General features: G+C 40.0%; 1 protein-coding gene across 1 annotated transcript in view; it reads right to left on the reverse strand.

The window, feature by feature from the left end:
* LOC109918832 (WD repeat-containing protein 44-like) overlaps window positions 1-23,459 on the reverse strand; it is a 43,491-nt gene extending 20,032 nt beyond the window's left edge. Inside the window, exons 1-11 of the mRNA XM_048604952.1 lie at window positions 23,414-23,459; window positions 20,122-20,252; window positions 17,129-17,233; window positions 13,220-13,356; window positions 12,400-12,483; window positions 9,812-9,918; window positions 9,339-9,490; window positions 6,646-6,784; window positions 3,853-3,914; window positions 3,052-3,168; window positions 3-180 (exon numbers count right to left, since the gene is read on the reverse strand). Coding sequence (XP_048460909.1) covers window positions 3-180; window positions 3,052-3,168; window positions 3,853-3,914; window positions 6,646-6,784; window positions 9,339-9,490; window positions 9,812-9,918; window positions 12,400-12,483; window positions 13,220-13,356; window positions 17,129-17,233; window positions 20,122-20,252; window positions 23,414-23,459 — 1,258 coding nt within the window. The remainder of the gene's footprint in view (window positions 1-2; window positions 181-3,051; window positions 3,169-3,852; window positions 3,915-6,645; window positions 6,785-9,338; window positions 9,491-9,811; window positions 9,919-12,399; window positions 12,484-13,219; window positions 13,357-17,128; window positions 17,234-20,121; window positions 20,253-23,413) is intronic.
* Between the last annotated feature and the right edge of the window lie 1,541 nt (window positions 23,460-25,000).

Here is a 25,000-nt window from a genome sequence, read left to right on the forward strand (position 1 = left end):
GCAGTGTTTTAGAAAATCCATTATTAATAGAAACAAACGGTTACATTTGTTACTTACTCTTGGGTGAAAAGCTATTGCAGTGACAAAGTCTATATGTTGAAAGCAGCACAGGCATTCCCTCCTTGATATATGCCACAATCGCACAGTTTTGTCCATAGAAGATGACAGCAAAAAGTAGTTCTGCAGGGTTTAAAGCATGATGTTGAGAATATTTCCATTTTGACGATAAAACAAGAGGGAAAACAGTGAATTAATGTAAGGAGTAACCTGATATGAAACAGAAATTCTCAAAAATACCACCCATTATCTACAGCATTAATACTGATTTGCTTTATTTTGGATTTTAAAAAAAAGTACCAATAAATGTTGTCAAGTATAAAGCCAAGAGGAGTGAGAAGAGAAGACAAGACCAACGGCAGTGCTTAAAGTGGAGCCACCTGGTCTTTTTGAGAACACAAAAATTGTCTTTTTTTAAAAAAGCTTTTGCTTTGGTCTTTTTTATTCTTGAAAATATTTCAATCCTCCATGCAAGTTAGCATAGTACATCATACAAAGGATTCCAAGGACATTTTCATGGAAAGAAAGCTTGCTGGCCTTCACTGGTGATCATTTCTCCCTGTCTACATTTAACAAATAAACATAACAAATTTAACAGATTGCGGATTTTATTCAGATCAGGAAAGTAAGCAACCATCTTTACATCATAATCCTCCCCTCCTCCCTTGCCCAGCTCTCTCCTTCCTAACTTTTATCAGACACAAGATGATTATCTACTATGATGGAGAATACATGTTCAGCTGCCTCCTCGGCATCAAACTATTTGCTGCTGAAATTCCCACCCTTGTGTTATTTGTCTTCAGATTCAACTGTTCTAATGTCTATCTCCACACTTTAGCTGACCAATACCCAATCTTTGCTGCCTGGATGCTATCCTACACTTTTGTTTCCTGTCCCCTCTAAAGCCTCCAAACAAAAATTCTCAGTCACGTCTAAGTCCTTCATGCCATTTCTACTCACCTCTTAGAACTTTCCCTAGGCCTACATGGACAATATTTCTGTTACTGCAGCCTTTGTCCATCTAATTCTCCTCTCCTGCGTCATTGTAAGTAGCAATACTTTCAGACACCGAAACCCCATTCTTGAGAATTTCTTTCCTAAACATCTTTCATATCATCTCTCTCCCCTCCTCGAAGACCTCCTTTAGACCCAAAACTTCAACCATGTACAAGATCATCCCACTAACATTCTTCATGCCTGTGTCCAAATTTTAAGAGTCATTGAGCTGTACAGCACGAAAACAGATCCTTTGGTCCAACTCGTCCATGCCGACCAAATGTCCTAAATAAATCAATTCCCATTTGCCAGCATTTGGCCCATATCCTTCTAAACCCTTCCTATTCATAGACCCATCCAGATGCTTTTCAAATGTTGTAACTGTACCAGCCTCCATCACTTCCTCTGGCAACTCATTCCATACACGCACCACCCTCTCTGCGTGAAAAAGGTGCCGTGAGGTTTCTTTTGAATCTTTCTCCTCTCACCTTACAACTATACCCTCTAGTTTTGGACTCCCCCAGCCTGCAGAAAAAATCTTGCCTATTCATCCTATCTATGCCCCTCTATGATTTTAGAAGGTCACCCTCAGCCTCCAAAGCTCTAGGGAAAATACCCCCTGAACACTTTCAAGTTTTACAGCATGCTTTCTACAACAGGGAGACCAGAACTGAACAGTATTCCAAATGTGACCAAACCAAAGTCCTATACAGCTGCAACATGACCCCTCAACTCCTATACTCAATGCACTGAACAATAAAGGCAAGCATACCAAACGCCGCCTTCACTACCCTGTCTACCTGCGATTCCACTTTCAAGGAACTACGAATCTGAGCTCCAAGGCTTCTTTGTTCAGCAACACTCCCCAGGACCTTACCATTAAGTCCTGCCCTGATTTGCCTTTCCAAATGCAGCACCTCACATTTATCTAGATTAAACACCATCTACCACTTCTCATCCCACTGGCCCATCTAATCAAGGTCCCATTGTACTCTGGAGGTAACCTTCTTCACTGACAACTACACCTCCAATTTTGGTGTCATCTGCAAACTTACTCACCATACCTATGTTCACATCCAAATCATTTATATAAATGACCCAACACTTATCCTTGTAGCACACCACTGGTCACAGGCCTCCAGTCTGAAAAGCAAACCTCCACCACCACCCTCTATCTTGTGCCTTCAAGTCAGTTCTGCATCCAAATAGCTAGTTCTCGCAGTATTCCAATGTGATCTAATCTCACTAACCAGTATATTACGAGAAACCTTGTCAAATGCCTTACTGAAGTCCATAGAGGTCATGTCCACTGCTCTGTCCTCAATCCTCTTTATCATGTCTTCAAAAAACTTAATCAAGTTGGTGAGACACAACTTCCCATGCACAAAGCCATGTTGACTATCCCTAATCAGTCCTTGCCTTTCCAAATACATGTAAATCCTGTCCCTCAGGATCCCCTCCACTAACCTGTCCACCATTGATGTCAGGCTTCCTGGTCTATAGCTCCCTGGTTTTTCCTTATCACCTTTCTTAAATTGTGCCACCACATTAGCCAACCTCAGTCTTCCAGCATCTCACCTGTGGCTATCAATGATACAAATATCTCAGCAAATGGCCCAGCAATCACTTCCCTAGCTTCCCACAGCATTCTAGGGTGCACCTGATCAGGTCCCAAAGATTTAGCCACCTTTGTGTTTTCAGACGTCCAGCATCTTCTCTAATATGGACATTTTTCAAAATGTTGCTATTTATTTCCCCACGTTCTCTATATTCCATATTGTCATCCACAGTAAACACTAATGCAAAATATTCATTTCTTGATACCTCTCTGAAGTCCTCTAAGATGCTGTTTCTTATGTTAGATTCAAGCTGCTACAATATGTTTATGATGGCACTCAGACAATATCCTACACCCACATTTTACTGACATAAGAAGACTTGCTACATGCATTAATTTCATTTGCACATGAATACTGTAGATGTGAGCTATTCTTCTACCTTTGACCACGAGAGGTCTAGAAGATCTGCAGTGTGCCCCTTGTATTTACAGAATGGGTGCTGCCGAAATGGTGCATTTTTGTCTTCAGGATCAGACTCTTCAGTTCCGCTGCATGCCTAAGAAACCACAGTCAAGAAAATAAAACTTATTTGGATTCTTAGAAAACAAGCTCTTCTACATTCCACTCAACCATATTCTGTTGACTGAATGATCAAAAATGGTCAAAATTTAGTAACATGCCTATAATGTTGTAATATCATTTACAAATTTACATTGCTTTTATGTCAGAATTACCTAATAATTCATTTCAGAGTGGATGAATTAGTGCAGATTTTTTATAAAACAAATTAATTCTCTAATATCAAGCTGGAATGATCAGGTTAAAATGAGACTAGGGGGGAATGTTGATAGCACTGACGCAAATAAAGAATGGCCTGCAGCATCTTGCGATCATACAGCTGCAGCCTCTCCACCAACAATGCTGTAATAGAATTTTGTTTAATTTACTGATTATTATAAACTCATTCACTTCCAGAATATTGAGTGATTCCAAAATTATCGTTTCTTTGCTCTTAACACAAAGAGGTGTGAAAATCAATGGTGGTTCTGTAAAATGACTGATAGGAAAATGGCAGCCAGTTTAACATTCAGCCTAATTTCTTTTTGACAGAAGTCAGCTGAAAAGAAAATCACTCAGGATACACACATTTCTCATGGCCCTTTTTTTACTTTGACCAAAGCCCAATTTTATCCCCATGTTTATTATGCATTTAGTAAGTACAATTTCTCTGTTCACATACCGTGTCGGTGTCAGACTTTGAAGAATTCAAGCTTTCTTGTGAAGGGGATGGTGACACACGACCTTAATAAAGTTAAAATTGTGATATTAAATGAAACTAACAAACCAGACAAAGTCATGAATTTCCCTCCCCCCACCAGTGCCCCCAAGCACATTTTCAACTCTTAACATACAACAGCTTTAATTTACTTAATGCACATGACTGCCACAATGACCAATATCCACCCACCCTCGCCAAAAAGAAGAAAAGTGACTTGGCCTGAGTAGGGATTGAAAACGTTCTGAAATTTTACTCCAAATCGACGGGCAAAAGCTTGGTTCCAATCTGATAGAATCTCCTAGCTAAAGTGCACAAAGTGCTCCCTCCACTTTCTTTGACGCATGGAAGCTACAGTAAAAATGAAGACCATATACAGTCTGTGTTATGAGCTTTCAAAAGATATCTTCCTGAAAGTCAGCAGCCAAAGAGAGTTGATAGGACAGGAAATTTAATGCTGCTTTCCAAATCAAAATGATTTTGAGATGGTAGTAAAGCAACATTTCTACAAGAATTATCTTACCTCACTAACAGATTTAGGACTGAAGTAGACCTTGTCAACTTGAAACACCATTTATTTCTACTGTTTATGGACTCTTATTGTGCAAGTTGGGTAGTGCAATTTTCTACATTCAAACTGTTTGCCACATTTCACCATTAAATCCTGGATTGTTCATTCAACCCTTATTTTACTGTTAATGTCAGGGTTTTTAAAAGGCTGTGGATAGTTAAGACGAGGGAATTTTATTGCAGAACCCTGATGAGAAGTCATTCAAAGTGAGGATAAGCTCAGCCAGGTGTAGGGAGGTGGTGGTGGATGGAAGTGGTGTTGGATGGAGGTGGTTCAGATATTCTTTCCAGGAAGAAATGGAGAGCCCCGAGACCATCCTGATGGGGGTGGACATGTAAAGGGATTGAAGGCCCATTTTTTTTCCTTTCACTCCTCTCACTTTCCTTAGGTCAAAGGTGTGGCTGCAGGTTCCCATGTGGGCCCCAGTTATGCCTGTTTCCTTGTGAGGTGCGTGGAACATTCCTTGTTCCACACTTATTTCAGCCCTTCCTCATAACACTTTCTCCGAATTTCACGACATCAGTGCTGCTTCCCCCTCTCTCTTCTGAAGTTGGAAAAATTTTAAATTTTGCTTCCAATTTCCACCCTGCTCTCACCTTCACCTGGTCCATCTCAGACTCCTCCTTTCCCTTCTTCGACATTCCCATTTCCATTTCTCGGGATAGGATGGCCACCAATATCCACTACAAACCCAACGATTCCTACAGTTACCTTGCCTATATATCCTCACACATGCTTTCTGTAAGGAATCCATCCCATTTTCTCAGCTTCTGTTTTCGTTGCAACTGTTCTAAAGTTGCCACCTTCCACATAGGGGCCTCAGAAACATTCACCTTTATCCTCAGCCAAGGATTCGTCACGATTGTGGTCTACAAGGCCCGTAGCCATGTCTGATCCATCTCCTTCATTCCTGCCTTCACCCCTTCTCTTGCCTCTCACAACGATACAGACCCCTGGTCCTCACTTAACACCCTATCATACTCCACATCCAAAGGAGTTCAAGCCACCATTTCTAACCGCTCCAGCGGTATGCCATAACTAGACACATATTACTCTCCCCTCCTTTGTCAGCATTCTGCAGCGACCAATCCCTCCAGGACACCCTGATCCCACTCTTCCTCGATTCCCAAAACTTCCCCACAGTACCTTGCCATGCAATCGCAGGAGATGCAACAGATGCCCATTTACCTCTTCCCTTCTCACTATCCAAGGCCCCAGACACACCTTCCAGTCAAAGCAGTGATTCATCTGCACTTTACTCAATCAGGTCTACTGTATTCGCTGCTCATAGTTTGGTCTCCTCTGCACTGGGGAGACGAAACACAGGCGAGGTGATTGCTTTGCACAACCACCTACGTTCTGTCTGTAAAAATGACCTAAGCTTCCAATTCCTTGCCATCTCAACAACCCACCGTGTTCCCACATCAACATTTCTGTCACAGGCCTGCTGCAGTGTTCCAGCAAGCCTCACTGCAAGATCAAAGGGCAGCAACTCATTTTCCACTTGGGGACTCTGCAGCTTCTGGGATTCAACATCAAGTTCAATAACTTGACAGCATGAACGCATCCTTCATTTTATTTAAAACCAATTCCCAACACCCTATCCTGTTTATGACATGGGAGGCTTTTAGCATATTCAGGCCTATTATCACATTGGTTTGATTTCAGAACAAACTACTCCTTCTCTGTTTCTCTCAGCTCTCGTTATCACGTCTTCAGTTTCTCTTCGATCCTGGCCTGCCATTCATAATCCCCTCGATTACCTGCCCCTTTCATATATCTCTCTCTCTCTCTGGGCTCTACCTCCAACTTCCTGCTCACCTGTCCTTTGCCCCCCCATCCCCAACCTCATCTTCAGCTTCAGCTTCAGCTTCAATATCATCTCTTCCTACCTGCTATCAGTTCTGATCAAGAGTCACCAGACTAGAAATGTTAAATCTGCTTTCTTCAGAGATACTGCCAGGCCTGCCGAGTTTCGCTACAAATTTCTGTTTTTGTTTCAGATCTCCAGCATTCGCAGTTCTTTGCTACATCCTGATGTTTATTCTTTGTTGATTACCAAGTTATTATCACATAGATGAGTGTACAAGGGCATCATTTCAGATGGGCAACCCCTCCCTCAATTTTGTTGAAAGGTTGCAAGTGCATATGAATCATACAAGTGGCCACATTTCAGGAAAACTGACCTTCAGTGTTGTATTTCATTCTCATGTTGTTGAAGTAGTCCCAAGCATTTTTTAAAACCCATATTCGTACAACATTGTCTTGACCAGCTGTTGCAAGTAAACGGCCACAATGTGAAAATTTCATTGTCCATACAGCACCCTAAAAGCAAAAATCCATTACATTCATTATTTCCTTGAATACCTAATTTAAAAATCTTGTTCTTACCTTCTACAGCATAACACCTGCTTTGTTTAAAAAAAGTGAATTGTTTTACGATACTCAAGCACTGATACAATCCAGCTAGCAATTAAAGTTAGCAAAAATCTAACATTACAAAGCTTTAGACAGCTTTAAAATGTTACATCCCACAATTATTAGTTAGACACTTGCAAAAGTTGACCAGCAAAACAGTCTTCAAATTAGTATACAAATTACAAGCCTGAGGATACTCCGAAATGTTTCAATGGCAGTAACTTGCATAGCAATTTTATAGCAAGATTTTCATATTTAGAAACAACCACAAAACTGAAATCAAATTAGAAAACAGAGAAACTTGTGATTGTGTTATTGGCTTTTTGCCCTGAATTCTGAATCGTTTGGAATGTGTGGATTTGACTTGTTCATACTGCAGTAAAAACAGACTTCAATCAGGCCACCAACATATCTTCTAGCCAAACAATTAAATTTGTATTACCATGGCTGTGTTGAAACTACGACTGTTTTTTTTAAATCTACCATATGACTGATGTGGGTCTGTGGAGAAACAACAAGTGCCTAACATGTCAGTAGTCCCTAAAAAGCCAATTAAAAGATCATTAAGCATATCGCCGATGAAAACACATGCTTGCAGTTTAGCTGATCAGCAAGCAGCTCCTGGAGTGTGACCTTGTCAGTTGTCCTAAATAGATGAAGTCTATTCAGATGAATGTGTTTTGGTTTTCACTGATTTGTTTTGGAAGACAAAATGGGGTTTGTAACCTCTTCTGCTTTGCTATTAATTCCATGAACAAAATGCACAAAGAATTATTTCTATTTGTTCCATTTAGTTCTTTTTTTTAAAAAAACTTTTGTGCTTCTCCATAAATTACTGATAAACACTGCCAAATACCATATAGGTATATTTCTATATATGTACAAGTTAAGCTAATAATAATTTTCCACAACCAGGTAGTTTGTGTGCTTTGAACACTTCAAAATTCATGAACCACAGGTGAAACATAGCCTCATGATATAGTTGTGGTATATTTTCTTATGTGGACTTTACTTATTAGTACAGGTATTTCTGCTAAATCGCACATTTCAAGCAGTTTTCTATAGCGTGAGATCACACAAGAACACAACTATCACGTTATAGGAGATATGCCTGTATCTAGCATACATATTTTCCCCTGAATCACTGCAGAAAGCTCTCACACTGGAAGCTTAAAGCTCCATTTGACAAACAGTTGATGTTTTGATTAGTTCAGCCCTGCACGCTGTAATAATAATCATGATTGTGTTGGAAACACAGGTCTCACTCTAAGATTAGACAAATTAGCAACAGAATCATAACACAATGTTAATCAGCCCATCAGGCCTGTGCCAAGTCTTTGAAAGAGCAATCCAATTTGTCCCATTATCCTGCTCCTCTGCAGAGCACTGCTTTTTTTTTAATTTTTCAAGTGCATAATCAATTACGTTTTTCAAGTCATTATTGAATTTGTTTCAGTCATTTGATCAAGCATTTTATTTGTCATAACTCCCTACACAAAACAAATATTCATTCTCACTCACTCATCTTATACCAATTAGCTTTTGATCCAAAGTATTATCTAGAAGTCCTGCTAGATGCTGTGACCACTTGGAGACTGAAAGAGACAAGCTCAGCTGTGGAAACCTCCTTAGCTGAAGAATCTGTTAACATTATTTTGACTTATCTATAGAAAACAATAAGGTCACAAGGGACTATTGCTGTTGCTATAGGGGAAGCAGAATGCCAGTTTCAGAAAGCCGTGAGAAGGGAAAGCAAAGACAAAGTGGAAAGAGGAAAAACATTTGCAAAAGGCAAAATAACGTTAAACTAGAAATGGATGCGGTTGTAGAGCCGGTAGGTTTGGTTGCAAATGTTTCATCACCCTGCGAGGTAATATCGTCAATGTGCCTTTGGTAAAGTGTCGGTGTTCTGTCCTTCTCGTTATTTATATGCCTCAGTTTGTTGAGGTGTTTGGTACCACTTTCAGTTCTGTTTCTCAGTGGTTTGTACACGGAGCTAATTCAATATGTTTGTTGATGGAGTTCCAGTTAGAATACTAAGCCTCCAGGAATTCCCTGGCGTGTCTCTGTTTGGTTTGTGCGCTTATGGATGTGTTGTTCCAGTCGAATTCATGTCCCTCTTTGTCTGTGTGTAGTGACAGAAGTGAGAATTGGTCGCAATTTTACAATAAAATGGCAAACCTTTCTCACATTCAATTCCTAATTTGGCCTAAATTTTAAGCAGTCTCTATACTGAAAACGAAAGTATATAAAATTTGTGCCCTGTGTTCATTTAATTCCAGGTCTTGGATACTAAACAGAACTCTCAAGCCTGAGAGCTTCCTGGCTATCAGTTGCAGAATGACACCTAAAGTGAAACAAAAAGCAATAGAACAGAAGAGCTAGAATCACTCAGGAACAGGAACTAGCTAAGTACTGATGTCCTCCGCATTAGGATGCACCCAATAATTAAAGAACCTACCATGTGCTCTCCACTTAGGTCTTGAACTACTTTAATCTGATCGAAGTCATAAGGTCCTTTGAAGCCATGGGCTGCTTTAAACTTGACAGGTCTTGTGTAAGGCATCCCCTCATCATCACTGGAAGAAGCATCATCTTGATCCATATGGAAAACTAAGGAAAGCAACAACCGACAATATTATAGCAATAACAAATTCATCAGAAATGATATTAGCTAGCTCAAAACTGCAAAGGTAGAACATTATCATTTAACTTGGAAGCTAATTGTGCATTGGACATGTTTAAATTGCATGTTGGGATTGCTTGCCTGTCCCATACCCCCTTACAGGCTTCTTCTATACTTATACCTTCAATACCTTTATATGGTGAATAATTCAAACTGTGATTGCAAAGCAACCTGTACCCCTTATGCATTACAATAAAATGATTGAGATCTTTCTAAAAAAAATTAAGCTATTAACACGTGAAACTTACCTTCATCTCGGACACTCTTAACTTTATTTACAGCCTTTTCACCATACTCCTCAGCAAGATGCTTGGCTCTCTTCACAGATTTACCCAAAAATTTCTTAAATTGATTGCTAGGAAAATAAAATATCAAGATGAAAATATGCTTTCCAGCTCTCCCCACAGGGTCATGGGTAACTAGTCCAGAATGTAGCCAATAGTTAAAGTAACAAGAGGGTTTTTACTGATCTTGAATTGAAAGTATAAATGAAGGTCAAGATAATCCATGGTAACAGAGCCTTGAAGCAGACTTAATCCTTCTTTGGAGGCATATGCAATTTAAAGACTTGACAAGTTTGCAGAGAATGTCACAGGATAAACCATTCAAATTCTGACTGCTTCCCAAGGTGGAGGGGGGCTGCTTAGGAGAAGACAAACAGGAGGAAAGTCAAGAAATGGTTGGTTTGTCAGTTTCAAATCATTTTCTCTCCAGAATTCTCATTGCTGCTTGATAAACAAGTATGAGTGCCATGGAAATTACATATCATTTTATCAGGGGAACTACAAATCAAGATGAACTACTTTTAATAAAGGTAGTTCTAACACCACTGCGCGGAGGATTAAAACAGAGTAGGACCTGTAAACAACTGCATGAATTTGATTTAGTCTGACAGCAAACGTACAACAAAACAAGTAAATCAGGAATGTTACAAAAAAAGGCAAAGAATTGCAAATGCCGGAAATCTGAAACAAAAACAAATTGCTGGAGAAACTCAGCATGTCTGTAGGATCTGTAGAAAGAAAGCAGAGTCAATGTTTGGGTCCAGTGACCCTCCTTCAGAACTGACTTTAGCTACGAAAAGGTTGGCACACGTGCTAAAGATAGGTAGGTGGGGGGTTCACCCAGTTCTACAGCAGACCACATTGCGAGCAGTAAGTACAGTAGACTACACCGAAGTGCAGATAAATTGCTGCTACACCTGGAAGATGTGTCTGGGGCCTTGGATAGTGAGAAGGGAAGTAGTAAATGGGCAGGTGTTACACCTATAATTGCATAGGAAAGTGCCATGGAGATGTGGGGAGGTGTTGGAGTTGAGGAGGAGTGCGTATTATCCATTCCATTGTCTGCCCAACTGTTGTTCCCTCTCTCTGGGCTCCATCTCCACCTGTCATTTATTATTCCCCCACCCCATCTTCAACATATATGCCAATGTTTTCTTAGCTACAACCTGTTCTGAACAAGGGACCCAAAAACTCTGCTTTCTCTCCAAGAATGTCACAAAGCTGCTCTGCACAGCTCTAGGTTTCAAGTGCAAACAGAATCAATTTTTGAACCAAGCGTGCATCACATCAGATTAACAGTGAACTCCAAAACAGCTCTCCAAATGTATTACAGACTTTGTACACAATAAAAAGAGTGTTTGACCTTAGTCCAAGCCAGTATCTGCATTCACATGAATCACCTAAACCGGTAATTATCTTGTCATCATGGCACCATATGCTCTGATCTCACGTGGAAAATAAAGCTCCTCACTAAAAGTACTTGAATGCAGTTAACAATTTGTGTAGAAAGCAATGATAGACTCAGGAATCGTCCTAACTACCTTTCAGCTGAAATGTTATCTGGCTCAGAGGCTTGGCAGAAAACTTCACTTAATTATTGCTGCTTCTGTCTCTCCTCGGGTGCATGTGTGTGGGTGTGTCACCTGGCTGAAATAAACGTCCCTGAAGTAAAACATTCTTGATGCTAGCTATACTCTGCCTCCCCCACTGAGTATGATGCATATCAGATTCATCAATCTAGCTGGCAGTATCATTCATTCAAGAACAGGATGGTACTTGGGGTAACTTTGTTTGATTGGTGTCCTAAAGGAAGATTCCCCAGGTTGGAAGAGCCTAGTCATACATTTGCATTGTGCTTCCTAATTTGCCCAAGTGTGATATAACACAAAAAAGAATATAGAGGCACTCCAGAAGATGTGAAGAAGATTTACAAAGCTGGTAACAGAAATATTTATCAGGAGAAGATTTGACAGGTTGGGTCTCTTTTTGCTTAAGAGGGAAGGCCGAGGAGTGATCTAATGGGTATCTTTAAAGTTATAACGATTTTGATCGAGTGGACGCAGTGAGGTTTTCTCTTGTAGAGAACAGCATAACTTGGAACAGGATAGTCACTGAGAAATCTAAGGGAATTGAGAAAAATCATTTTTCGTCCAAAGAGTGTCGAGAAATGAGAGATTCTCAAGCACAGGGTGGTTGAACTCAATAGTATAGTTGCATTTAAGGGGAATCTAGACAGGCACTTGAGAAAGTGAACAGAGGGTTACAATGGTAGATTGTGATTAGGAAAGATGGAGAAGTGGGGCAGGGGGAAGATCATTTGGTGTACAAACACCAAGGACCTACTGTGGTAAGTAATTTATTTCTGTGCTATACATCCGATGTAATCCTGTAGAACATTAAAAAAAACATGCTCCAAGGGCAGAACATAAATTAAGTGTAAGGAATAAACTTGCTCAAAGCGTTGTCAAATGTTTCCTTTTAAACAAGTCTATTTTAAACATACCAAAGCTTCAATTTTTCTTGAACAGCAAAAGAAAGATAAATTAACTTACGTTTTCTGTTTGATTTTATGGCTATCTTGCTCAGATTGAGCTGTATGAATCTTTTCTTCATCATCTGACTGCGCAGCATCATTACTACAACGGGAAAAATATTCTGATTAAATCATGCCATCTCCTTGTTAACATACAGATAGTTTATGTGGAATTCTCAGTCTAAATTCCTCAAATACATCAACCCCATTTAAAATTACAGCACAAGCTGATTCATTGTACTATAAGCACTTCAGCCGATAACTGATATTTAGCATCAACTGGTTTAGTAATGAACCAAAGTTGGTCTGCTGATGTGTTTGAACAAGTAACCCAGGAAAATACATCTGAATAGATGTTGAACATCTCCCAATACCATTCTGAATATCTTTTGCTCATTTTGTTAATGATAACAAAATACACTGTTCAAATATCAAAGTAAAACCAAATTAGTCGGCTTGCTGACTTGAGAAAAGTGCTGCTTCGTAAAATTCAATAAGGAATCAATCCTGTCATTTTAATTCGACTAAGATTTAACTCCTAATTTGCATCAAGGAGGAAACCTCACTAGCAGCATCAAGTTACATGCGATACTTCACATTTCTGCCAGTTACTTTATTGGACATATAGAATCTTTTATGATTGGACAGCTGAAAAAAACGGAAGCTGCAGTGATGACTAATGCCCAAATTCACCAAAAGTTGGTTCACCCATTTAATTTGCAATGAACTTCAAGTAGAAATTGAAACAAAACTTGATATAAAAAAATTCATGATGAAATGGACAAAAGCTGCAATCCTCAGTATAGCAGCAGAACCAGGTATTAGCATTGACTATGTACCTCACATATTCCTTTGTTCGGCGCATGATGTGCAATGTCAATGGGTTCAGGCCTTTAGGAAGCTTTTCCTCAGCCATATTCAAAGGGATCTCTTCTCCAGTGTCTAGATTCTTGACCATCACACTTGCAAGAATTTCCTTTTATAAAGCAAGAAACTAATTATTTAACACTCCTAATGCAAGCCAGGTAAATCTACCATTTAAGTGCACTAGTCAGATACTTGACATGAAAGTGCAACACCACAATGCTGTTGGAGCAAGAATGGAGATTGCTGTAGCCTTGTCAGAGACCTCTAACTTTTTAGTCACAGTTGAGGTCCCAGAAGAGTATGTTGTCCCTTTGTTTAAAATGGGCAACAGAGGTAATCCAGAAAATCACAGGCCGGTGAACCTTACATCAGCAGTAGAGAAATAATTGGAGAAGACACTTACGGACTGGATTTACTCATGTTTGGAAACAAACTGACTTATTAAGGAGATTCAGTATGTCTTTTGTGCTAGGGAGGTCTTATCTCAAATTTGATTGAGCTTTTTGAGGAAGTGAAGATGACGATGACTGATGAGGGTAAGGCAGTGGAATTTGTCTACATGGACTTCACTAAAGCATTTGACAAGGTTACTCATGGTAGGCTAGTCGATATTAAGTCACACAGGATCCACAATGAGTTGGTAAGTTGGATGTGGAATTGACTTAGTCATAGAAGACAGAAGGTAGTTGTGGAAGGGTATTTTTCTGACTGGAGATCTGAGACAAGTGGTGTTCCACAAGTATCAGGATCAGTAGCGGGACCTCTGATGGTTGTAATTTATATCAGTGATTTGGACGAAAATTTAGGTGGCCTGATTACTAAGTTTGCAGACATGAAAACTGGAGGAGTTGTAGATAATGAGGAAAGTTGCCAAATGATACAGCAGGATACAGATCAGTTGGAAAGGTGGCTGGAGAAATGGCAGCTGGAGTTTAATTCGGACAAGTGTGACATGATGTGTTTTGGAAGGTCAAATGCAGGAGCAAAGCATATAGTAAAAAGCAGGACCCAGAGGAGCATTGATACAAGGGATCTTGGGGTGCAAGCCCAGAACTCTGTCAAAGTGGCAACACAAGAGGATAAGGTGAGAAAAAAGGTGGACAGCATGTTTGCCTTTATCAGTCAGGGAATTGAATAGAAGGTTAGCAATTCATGCCGAGTCTTCAGAGATTGGACAAACTTAGATTGCTTTCGCTAAAGCATCAGAGGCTGAGGGGCGACCTGATAGAAGTACATAAAATTAAGAGGCATGGATGGGGTGGATAGTCAGAGTCTTTTCTTCTCCCCAGCCCCGCCTGTGGAAATGTCAAATCCTAGGGGCCATAGACTTAAGATGAGAAGGGGAAAATTTAAAGAAGTGTGAAGCAAGGCTTTTTTTTTTAATACAGAGAGTGGGAGGTAACTGGAATGCGCTGCCAGGGGAGGTGGTAGAAACAGGTATGATAGCAATATTTAAGAGGCATTTAGACAGGTGCCTAAATAGATATGGACCAGCGCACTATGGACCATTTGCAGGCAGATGGGCATGGTTGGCTGAAGGGCCTGTTCCTGTGTTGTACTGTTCTATGTTCTATAATTTATAAAGCAAACAGGGAATCAATATACTAGACGCAGTTTGTCCAACAATAGTGAAATCTATTTCATTCGTTGTGCAACGGTGCTGAGGTCATTGTGTACAAGTATACCAACAAATTGTGAACATTATTCAATTCACTCTAACCCTGTAAAAAGCATTTTCAAATCAGGGCACATGGACAGATCAGATCAGACAGATAAGTGGACAATGGAATTCAAAGTGAACATGTGCGAGGATGTTCATTTTGGGAAATCAAACAAGGCAAAAGAATACACAATGAAAAGTATGTCGAAGTGTAGTGGAACTAAAGTACTTTTGGCTGTTACGAAGGCATATGGAATTCTTTAACTTATTAGCCGAGGTATCGAATATAAGAGCAGGGAGGTTATGCTGCAAATGTATAAATCATTAGTTATACCACAACTTGAGCAGTGTGCAGTTCTAGTCACCTCATTACAGTAAGGATGCAATTGCACTGGAGAGATGAGATAATTTACAAGGATGTTGCCATGCCTGAAAAAATGATGTGATGAGAAAAGATCTGATAGGCTGGGGTATCTGTCATTGAAAAGAAAATGTGATGGGCTTGGTAAAATTGAATAGGCAGGGCCTTAGCAGAGTGGTCAACAATTAGCAGGCACAGATTTCAAGTGATCAGTAGAAAGATTAAAAAGGTGAGGAGAGAAAGCTCTTTCACACAGACTGCACTACAGGTCTGGAACTCACTGCCTGAAAGGGTGGTAGAGGTAGAAACATACAAATGTAAAATGTCTGGATGTGTGCATTTCAAGTGTTATGTGTAGAGTTATGGACCAAATCCTGGAAAGTGGAACTTAGCTGGGTGGCTCATTTTTTTTTTTGGTTGGGGCAGACAAGAGCCACCAATAGGCCTTTTTACTGTACAATTTCTAGGATTCATTCTGGAATATTTTTATTTCAATCAATGACCTCATTCAAAAAATACATAGTTTAATATATCCTTTGTAGGGGCAAAGATGAAAATGACAATCAATTTCTACATAATCAGTGTGCTACAAATAGCCTCAGTATCTGCAAACTCCTGAAACATGCTCTTGGACAGCACATTTCAGGTTCTCAAGTTAAGCAGCACTGGACTCTGCCATAATCCTTTTCGGGGTTTAACACCACAAAGGTAATCATTATTAAGACAAGACTTTTTTAAAAAAGTTTTTTTTTTTTAAAACATTGAAAAAAAAAATCAGTATATTAGGCAAAGCTAACACGCAGTCAATCAAATTCTTTTAATCACTGATCTTCAGTACACTTTCTTTCTTGGCCTAAATATTATGGTCTCTCGACCACTGGAGACCAAAGCGTAATGGCATTCTATGCAAGTCTTAATACTGACAGACATGAGGATTTCCAGAAAGTTTATAATTTCCAATGGGCAATTCTCCTGTTCCCAGCTTCTCCACAAAACGTCTCTGACTCTGTGCCAGAGTTGGAAATTTTGGACAGTTCCACAGTACTTAATTGGGTAGTTACCGACTAAACAGTAGTCAGATTAACATCTGAGTAACCCCACATAATTAGCCATCCACCCGACCACATTTGTTTTCTCAGCCATCTCACCCTGCAACAAACATTCAGACCAAAACTTTAAAACTACCATTCAGCATGCTGGGGAATGGGTGCACGTGTTCTGACTTCACCCATCTCCACACCACTCTAACAGAGCTTCCTGAGGGACGTTGCATTGCACATTTCTCTGACAAAAAGACGGAAGCCCCAGGAGAAATGCATAGAAGCGTCAAATCGGGAGACTTTTGGAGCATGGCAGCAATTCCAATATTATTGCCCTGCTTGGAAGGGCTATTGTAATTAAAAGGCATTGGACACCACGATTTGTAACTACAGCAATGGCCACAGATTTCAATTATTAAAGAAAGGAACCTTTCTGATAAAGGGTCACCAGACTCGAAACGTTAACTGTTTTTTCCTTAACAGATGCTGACAGACCTGCTGGGCTTTTCCAGCAACTTTGTTTTTGTTCCTGATTTATAGCATCCGCAGTTCTTTCGGTTTTTAAAGGAACTAAATACATTTGTTCTACATATTTTGCATATCTATTTCTCAATTTTGAGAAACAGAAAAGCTATTAAATAATCAGGGAACTTCTCATCTTGAAACGGGGATTGCAACAGCTTTAAAATTGACTAAAATTACATTAAGATTAACCTTTTTATTCAGAACAACCAGGTAAACATCCACAAGGCAAGTCACACTTTAAACATAGAAAACTCAGCACTTCCTACTTATTTTTAACCAGATTATTATTCTTCACCTCATCAGTGAGTTCTCTTCCAGAGTTTGATCTTGGTCTTTGCGGTCCTAGCATTTCAGTTTCAGGAATACCAGATGTTGATTCTCCAGCCCCTTTCCCATTTTCCTGTAAATTGGATTTTAAAAGCAGAGTCGGGACACGGAGTAAGCAACCAGGTAAATTATATCTTAAAACAAATATAAGCTATTTTATCAGTCTGGATTATTATGCTTTGCCCTTACTTAATGCAGACTAAATAATTCAGAAGACCCGAGAGATCATTGTGCCAATGCTCTCCAATGCACAAGATCCAATTTCTAATTTGTTGGAGTATAATACGGAGCTTTGCCAAAGCATGGATGTTTGGAAGGAAGATGCTGCACATTTACGAAAACAGATTTCAGATGTTACAAGCGCAAATCAAACGATTGCACTCTATGTCCTACCATTGTTAAAAATATAAAATTAATTCTTAAGAAAGCTTGTTCCACCAACCATGAGATCATCACTGATCTAATCCCTGAAGTTTACTAACAGTCTACTGAATCTGCAGTGCACCTCTTCCAAGGCCAAAATATCGTAAGGTGCAGTGCACTCAATTCTACTCAGGGTTCCAGATGTGGCCCAACCAGGGCTTTGTATGTGGAATAAAACAACGTCCATAGACATTTCATTATTGATTACTTTAGTTACTTCCTAAAGAAACCAATTGGATTCATCTTACAAGGCTTTTTGCAAACTTACATTTGTTTTCTCTAATCTGCTCAAGTTTTTCTAAAAGCTCTATCTCTTTATCCTTCATTATAGATTTTAATGACTTCTCCCTTGGACTTGTTAGACTAACAGGTCCATGATTCCTGGTAACCCTATTTCTTTTTTCAGTCAGTACAAAACTCAAAGCTGGTTATTTTGATTTCTTTTCTATCATGTCTTCAGTCAGAGTGATGACATAGCTTTCTTCTCATGTCCACAGACTATGAAAAATGTTAGTGTCAAAACATGAAACCTGTACAATGGTGGTACAATTGTCCGCAGTCAATTACAACACTTAAGTTCTTTCTTATCCTGTGTAGTTGACAATTAACTTCTTAAATCTAGAAGAAAAACTTCTCCATTTCACCACTACAGCCTGCCTCTTCCAACAAACAAAATTATTGGAAGTGTTGCAGCTTTGGAATTTACATATTCTTCCCATTCAAATTCTGCTATCTTGATCTCTCTCTCAAACTTCAAACACAACTGATGCTAGCCTAAAGTATAAAGGGCATTCAATATGACAAGCTATCTTCCTTCTGAAATTAGAAAAATTAGAACCTCAATGTGTTAGATCCCAATGGCTTTCACCTATATAACTGATTACAAAAATTAACATTTCATTGACAAAGCAGAAATAAACTGGAGTTAACCATTCCTGACTCCAATTGTTCTATGCTGTGTCCTGGATGGTGCTGAGCTTCTTGAATGTTGCTTCAATCATTCAAGTAGAAAATATTCCATCACACTCCTGACTGGTGTCTTCAGAAATCATAGAGAGTCAGTGGGAACAGAGAAAGTGAGTTGCTTGCCATGCAATTCACAACCTTTAATCTATCTTTGCAGTCAGAGCACTCACATGACTGATCAAGTTCACTTTCTGATCAATGGTAACGCCAGGATGTTGATAGTGGGAAACTCAGCAATGGTAGAGCCATTTAATGTCAAGGGGCAGTGATTAGATTCCCTGCTGTTGGAGATGGTATGTGAGTGGCACGAATATTTTTGCATGTCAACCTCAGCCTGCATATTGTTCAAATGCAGCAAGACCTCAACACTGGCTGCTTCAATATGACAGGAAGTCATGAATGGCACATCACCACTTCTGACCTTATGACGGAATGGTATTCATGAAGCAGCTGAGGATAGGTGGACACGATCTTGAGCAACTCCAGCAGTGACTACTGTGACGGAGATGATTGACCACTAGTAACTACAGCCATCTTCCGTTGGGCTTTGTGTAACTCCAACAAATGCAGAACTTACCTCCTGATCACCAGTGACTTCAGTTTTGTTAGGAGTCCATGATGTAAAGTGGATGTGCAGTTGCAACTCTGTCTGAAACAATCTCTTTCCAGGATTCCTGATTAACGTATCTCTGGCTGGCTAGCAATCATTTGAGCAAGTCATTACAACTTGCAACTCCCAAACAACACTTCAGAATAAGCAGCCAAGATTTGAGTATATGACCTGGAGTTATAATAGATTCTCTAAAGCATTCATTTTACAAAACAGTGAAACTCACAAGACAGGACTTGATAACTTTTACTTTCTGAAGATAGAAAGCTACAGTCAGATTTCTGCAACACTTCGAAAGCAGTCTGGACATGGCAAATAATCTCAATTTTCTGGTTAAAGATAATTAGTAGTTACAAATATCATCACCTTCCTGCACTGACCTAAAAGAAAATACACTGATAGAGTTTGTGTTGGGATAAGGATTAAAGCAGGTTTCTACTGATTAACACTGCTGTGAGAGATACTGTTCTGATTAAGACTGTGAAGAACGTTAGTACTGAGAACTTAAACTTACACAGTTCCCTTCAAGAAGGATGCTGAACAGTATTTTTCTTTCCTCACTTCTAAGCAGGGCTCAAATACACAGGGATGTTGGACAAATCTGCTCAACAAATGTCACACGTAACCCACAAAAATGAAAATCAAAGATGATGGGAAAAAGTAAGGTGCCTATCCCTCTAACAATATCATTCAACATTATAGCTCTTTCAAGAACCAGGCCTGAATAATAGCAGGCACAATGGATTGTTGAGAGATGGAAAACATGTAGGGTTTGATTGGAGGAGCAGCAAGTGTGACAAAGTGTAAGGAGCTGCTCCTCCAATCACAGATTCCCTCACTTCTGATCTTGCTGCTACTTCAGAGCCAGAATCCATGATTGGAGTCCAAAATAATGGCACTTCAAAATCAGATTTCATTTACCAAACAGTTTCAGCAAGCTAATATAATTGTTTTGTACATACCTGTGCAGTAACAACTTTGTCTCCACTGGTTGCACTCGCAAGATCTAATGAATGCTGCAGTTCTTTGGCTAGATTCTCTACAGCAGTGTTGGGACTCACTAGTCCACTGGAAGCAACAGGATCGGTACAAACTGCATGAAAAAGCAAAACACTTCTGAACTAGAATTTTTCACAAACTGATACCAAGCAACTTTGGAGCACAATGTAAAAAAACGCAATGCCTCTTTGAATTTGTTATCCAAAATATTACAATTAGGGATAACTTTTTACCAGGATAACTATTCAACAACATTTACAGACCTGAAAGCAAATTTATGGAGAGACGCAAATTAAAGACAGAAGATTTGAGAACACAAAGAAAGTAACATTTCAGATTTTAACTTGACCAACAATGGTTTGTCAGGGGTCCAAAGTTTTGTGCGATCTCTAATATGGAGTCTAGCCTGAGATAAATCAATTGTTCTAACCGTATATAGTCTACGAATATGATGCATCCCAAGCATTCAAAAAGTATTTCGAACACAGTTGAGGTATTCAAGATTGTTATTGCAAGTCAAAACATCAATGAATATGCACTATCTGTAACAATCTTTAAAGACAGAAATAAACAAGAGTTAATGATTCCTGACTCCAATCTTTCATAGTTCTATGGAGATGTGCACTGTGATATTTCACAAGTAACATTGTGAAATATACACCTTCAAAAGAATTTGGAACAGATTTTCTTTGAGAACATTTTTTGTAATGCTCTGTCCAATCTGTTGATTCTGCTTCCACCTTCTAAGCAAACAGTGGACTTCTGGCTCAGCTGATGACCAATTGTAAGAATCAGATAGCAAGTAAAATTACCATGCCTATCCCTCAAGTACAAGCATTGACCAGCCTTTATTGGTGAGCAGATGTCGGCTCAATTTCACTTAATCAGCTTTAAGTTGATAGAAAAAGCAATATGAAGTTTGGCTACAAAACTGATTTAACTATACAGCTGTTTCTTAACCACTACGGGGAGGCAGTAGTCAAAGCTTTTCAAGTTGCATTCATCAGGACCAAGATGCAAGAAATAGCCTTGAAAATCACAACACAAATTTATGTAACAAGGGTACTCATTGGTTGAGCCATCATTGGCATGGTGGTGCACGATGGCCCAACTAAACAGATTCACAGAGTACATAAAAGGCCCTTTGGTCCATCAAGCTACACTAAGCTCGCTTTCCACCACTCTGTCCATAGCCTTGAATGTTATGATACTTCAAGTGCTATTCAAGTACTTTTGAAACATTCAGAGGCTACCTATCTAACCTACCCTCCCAGACGATGCATTCCAGACTCCCACCAACTTCAGTGAAAAACCTTTCCTCTATTACCTCTAAATCACCAAGCTTTCAGCTTAAAAGTATGCCCCCTTGTTATTTATATTTAAAATGAAGGGGAACAGCTGCTTTCTATTCAGACTGAAAACTCTCTTCAAGAGTCATCTAGACTTGAAAAATTAGCTTGCTCTCTCTCTCCATGGATGCTGCCTGGCTCGCTGTCATCTCCAGCATTTGTTGTTTTCAATACAGATTTCAGAATCTGCAGCAATTTGCTCCTGTTTTCTATTCATCCTGTATAATCCCATGCACCTCTATATCAGATCACCCCTCAACCATCTCTGCTCCAAAGAAAACCACCCAAGCTTATCCAGCCTCTCTCCATCACCGAACTGCTCAATCCCAGATAACATCCTGGCGAATTTCCTCTGCAACCCATCCAATGCAATCACATCCTTCTTATAGTGAGGAGACAAGAACTGCACATAGCATCCAGCTATGGCCTAACCAAATCCTGTATTGCTCATACATCACCTCCCTGGCTCTTGTAATCTATGCTATGACTGATAAAGCAAGTGCTTTATAGTCTCAATACCCTGTGAACTTGCCTTGCTACCCTTAGGAATTTGCAGTCAAGTTGCCCAGGATCCTTCTAAGCTTTATAGTATTCTGCCACTGATTCAGTCGTTACCTGCATTGTTCCTTCTTCCAAAGAGTATTACCTTACATTTGTTAGGGTTAAATTCCATCTGCCACTGATCCGCCCATTTGACTAACCTGTCTATATTCTCCTGTAATCTAAGGCCTTTTTTCACACTGTTAGCCACCAGGCCAACTTTTGTGCCATCTGCAAACTTATCATTCACCCTCCAAACTCTCATCTACATTGTTTGTGATATGTATAAGCAATAAAGAGACCCAGCACAGAGTCCCTTTGATACACCACTGGATACTGGACTCCAGTCACGCATCAGTCTTCTCCTACCAAGAAGCCCTGGATCCCATATGCTTTCAGCTCCTTTATCAGTGTCTTATGTGGGATCTTGTCAAACGTTTTGCTGAAATCCACAAACAACAATTGCACCACCCTCATCTGCACACTTGGTCATATCTGAAAAATTCAGCCAGATTTGTTCGGCCTCCCCCTGACAAAGCTATGCTGACTATCCCTGAGCAAGCCTTGCTTCTCTAAATGGAGATTAATTCTCTCCTTCACAATTTTCACCAATCGTTTCCTTACCACCGATGTGAGACTCTCATGTCTGTAGTTTCCTGGTTTATCTTTACCACCTTTCTTGAAAAATCAAACAACATAAGCAGTCCTCCAGACCTCTGGCATTTCCCTGCAGCCAGGGAGGAATTGAAAATTTGGGTCGGGATCCTGCAATTTCTCCTACCATCTCCACAGCAGCCTGGATACAACTCATCTGGACCTGGGGATTTGTCCACTTTTATATCTGCCAAAACCTCCAATATTTCCTCTCTCCCTATAACTAATGCGCTCAAGTACCTCTCAATCCAGCTTCCCAAATTCTGTACCGATATCCTTCTCCTCCCAAGTGAAGGCATATGTGCAGTAATCATTTCACACCCTACCAATGCCCTGTGGCTCCACATACACATATCCTCCATGTCCTAATGGGCCCAACTCTTTCCTTGGCTATTCTCTTCCCCTTAATTGACTTGTAGGATATCTTGGGATTCTCCCTAATCTTGCCCACCAGCATTTTCTAATGCCCCTCTTTCCTCACCTAATAGCTTTAAGTTCCACTCTTCACCTCTATACTCCACTTAGGCTCCCACTGATTTGCTACTTTTATATATGTAATACGCCTCTTTTTTCCTTTTTATCCAGTTCTGAATATTCCCAGACAACCAACGTTTCCTGCTTGCTGCTCCTATATTTCCCCCTAAAGGGGGAATGTTGGGGCTGTACACTCCTCAATTCCTTTTGTATGCTTCCATCTGCTCCAAAGATTTACCCTCAAGTACCTTCTCCTGGTCTACTTTCGCCAGATTCTGCCTCATTTTAATAAAATCTGCCTTCCTCCAATCCAAAACTGCTTTTTTTGCAAGGATTCTTTCTCCTTTTCCATATCCTCCTCCTCTTTGTATAGACATTCCTTCCCCTCTCCCAACCACCAAATCTGTTTCTTGCATCTCAGTCTTGATAAGTCAAAAAAGTTTGGATGTCTTGATTGCTTTTAGCAACATTTGCCGATCTGTGAAACATTTTTGCTTCAACACATTTCCTGAATAGCTGTCTATTGTTTTCAAAGCCATTCATAGCAGAGTTCGCTATCACTTGTAAGTGTAGTCTTTAAGAAAAGGAAATTTAGCTTGTCAATAATATACAAACAAAAGTTATTTTTGGTTCCTGCACAGATGAAATTTGAGACATCTGAATTGTTTGATTTTCATCTGTTACACCCATTAGATCACTAAACAAATGATCTACTTTCAAAAACAGAAATTGCTTGAGAAACTCAGCAGGTCTGGTAGCACCCTTGGAGAGAATGCATAGTTTTGGGTCCAATGACCCTTCTTCAGAAATGATTGTGGCTGGGAAAAGATTGGCGTAAATGTAGGAAGATGGGCAAGCAGAAAACAACAGATGGAGATGGAGCCCAGAAAACAAGAGCGTGGCGATGGTGGGGGGTGAACAGCAGTTGGGCAGACAAATTATCCAGTTTGTTGCCCTGAGAGCTTTGGTTTGATTAGTCTTCAAAAGATTGTACAACCTTTTTCACAGGGGTTGGAGGCATATTTCTATTATTGTCTCTCTCTTGGTTAGCAAATTTCAGAAATGTAAGATTTGACAGAATAAAAAAGTGTGAACTGTGCAGATAAAATGATAACCACTTTATTAATTATGCAGTTATCAAAAGGGTCAAACAGCAAAGCTAACTTATTGGTTTGTCCTTTCAGTTAAGGAGCCAAGCTGGAGAAAGAGTGACAAGGCCCCAGATTCATGATTAGAAGAGGGCATGGGGACAGCAGCACAGGTAAGGAGTTAGATAAACACAAGGTCCTTGTTTGTTAAGCCTCTGGCAATTCACTGTCCAAGCAAGGGTTGATGGAATTCAGACAAAAGGGTGGGTAGGAGGGAGTTGCCTTGGAGGCTGAGATTTTTTTTCCCCAGCCTGCTTCACAAAATGACGTTTCAGAAGGGAAGAGGAAGATTGTGTTGTGTCGGGTTCTCAGTCACTGGTGTCACTTTCAATCCCTCATTCATCAAAATACAGACAGACGCATGTAGACAGGCGGGTGCAAGCAGACAGGCACACACAACCCCATTCCCTCCCTTACATATTCCCAACACACATACCTGCTCCTCACTTTCTCTCATGTACTGGCCCTCCTTGCCCGTCCCAACACAAACCCATCCTCCCTCCCTCTCCTGATCACTGCCCCAACTTATACATCCATCCCTCCATCCCTCTACCACCAATTCCCACACAAGCCTAGCCCTCGCTCCCTCTCTCACATGCTCTCCTCTGTTGCCACCTTACACACTCCCACCCTCCCCACACACTAGCCTTGCTGACATCCTGTTCCCAGCAGTCTCT

The sequence above is a fragment of the Rhincodon typus genome, chromosome 14 (assembly GCF_021869965.1).
Source record: "Rhincodon typus isolate 14 chromosome 14, sRhiTyp1.1, whole genome shotgun sequence".
Taxonomy (NCBI): domain Eukaryota; kingdom Metazoa; phylum Chordata; class Chondrichthyes; order Orectolobiformes; family Rhincodontidae; genus Rhincodon; species Rhincodon typus.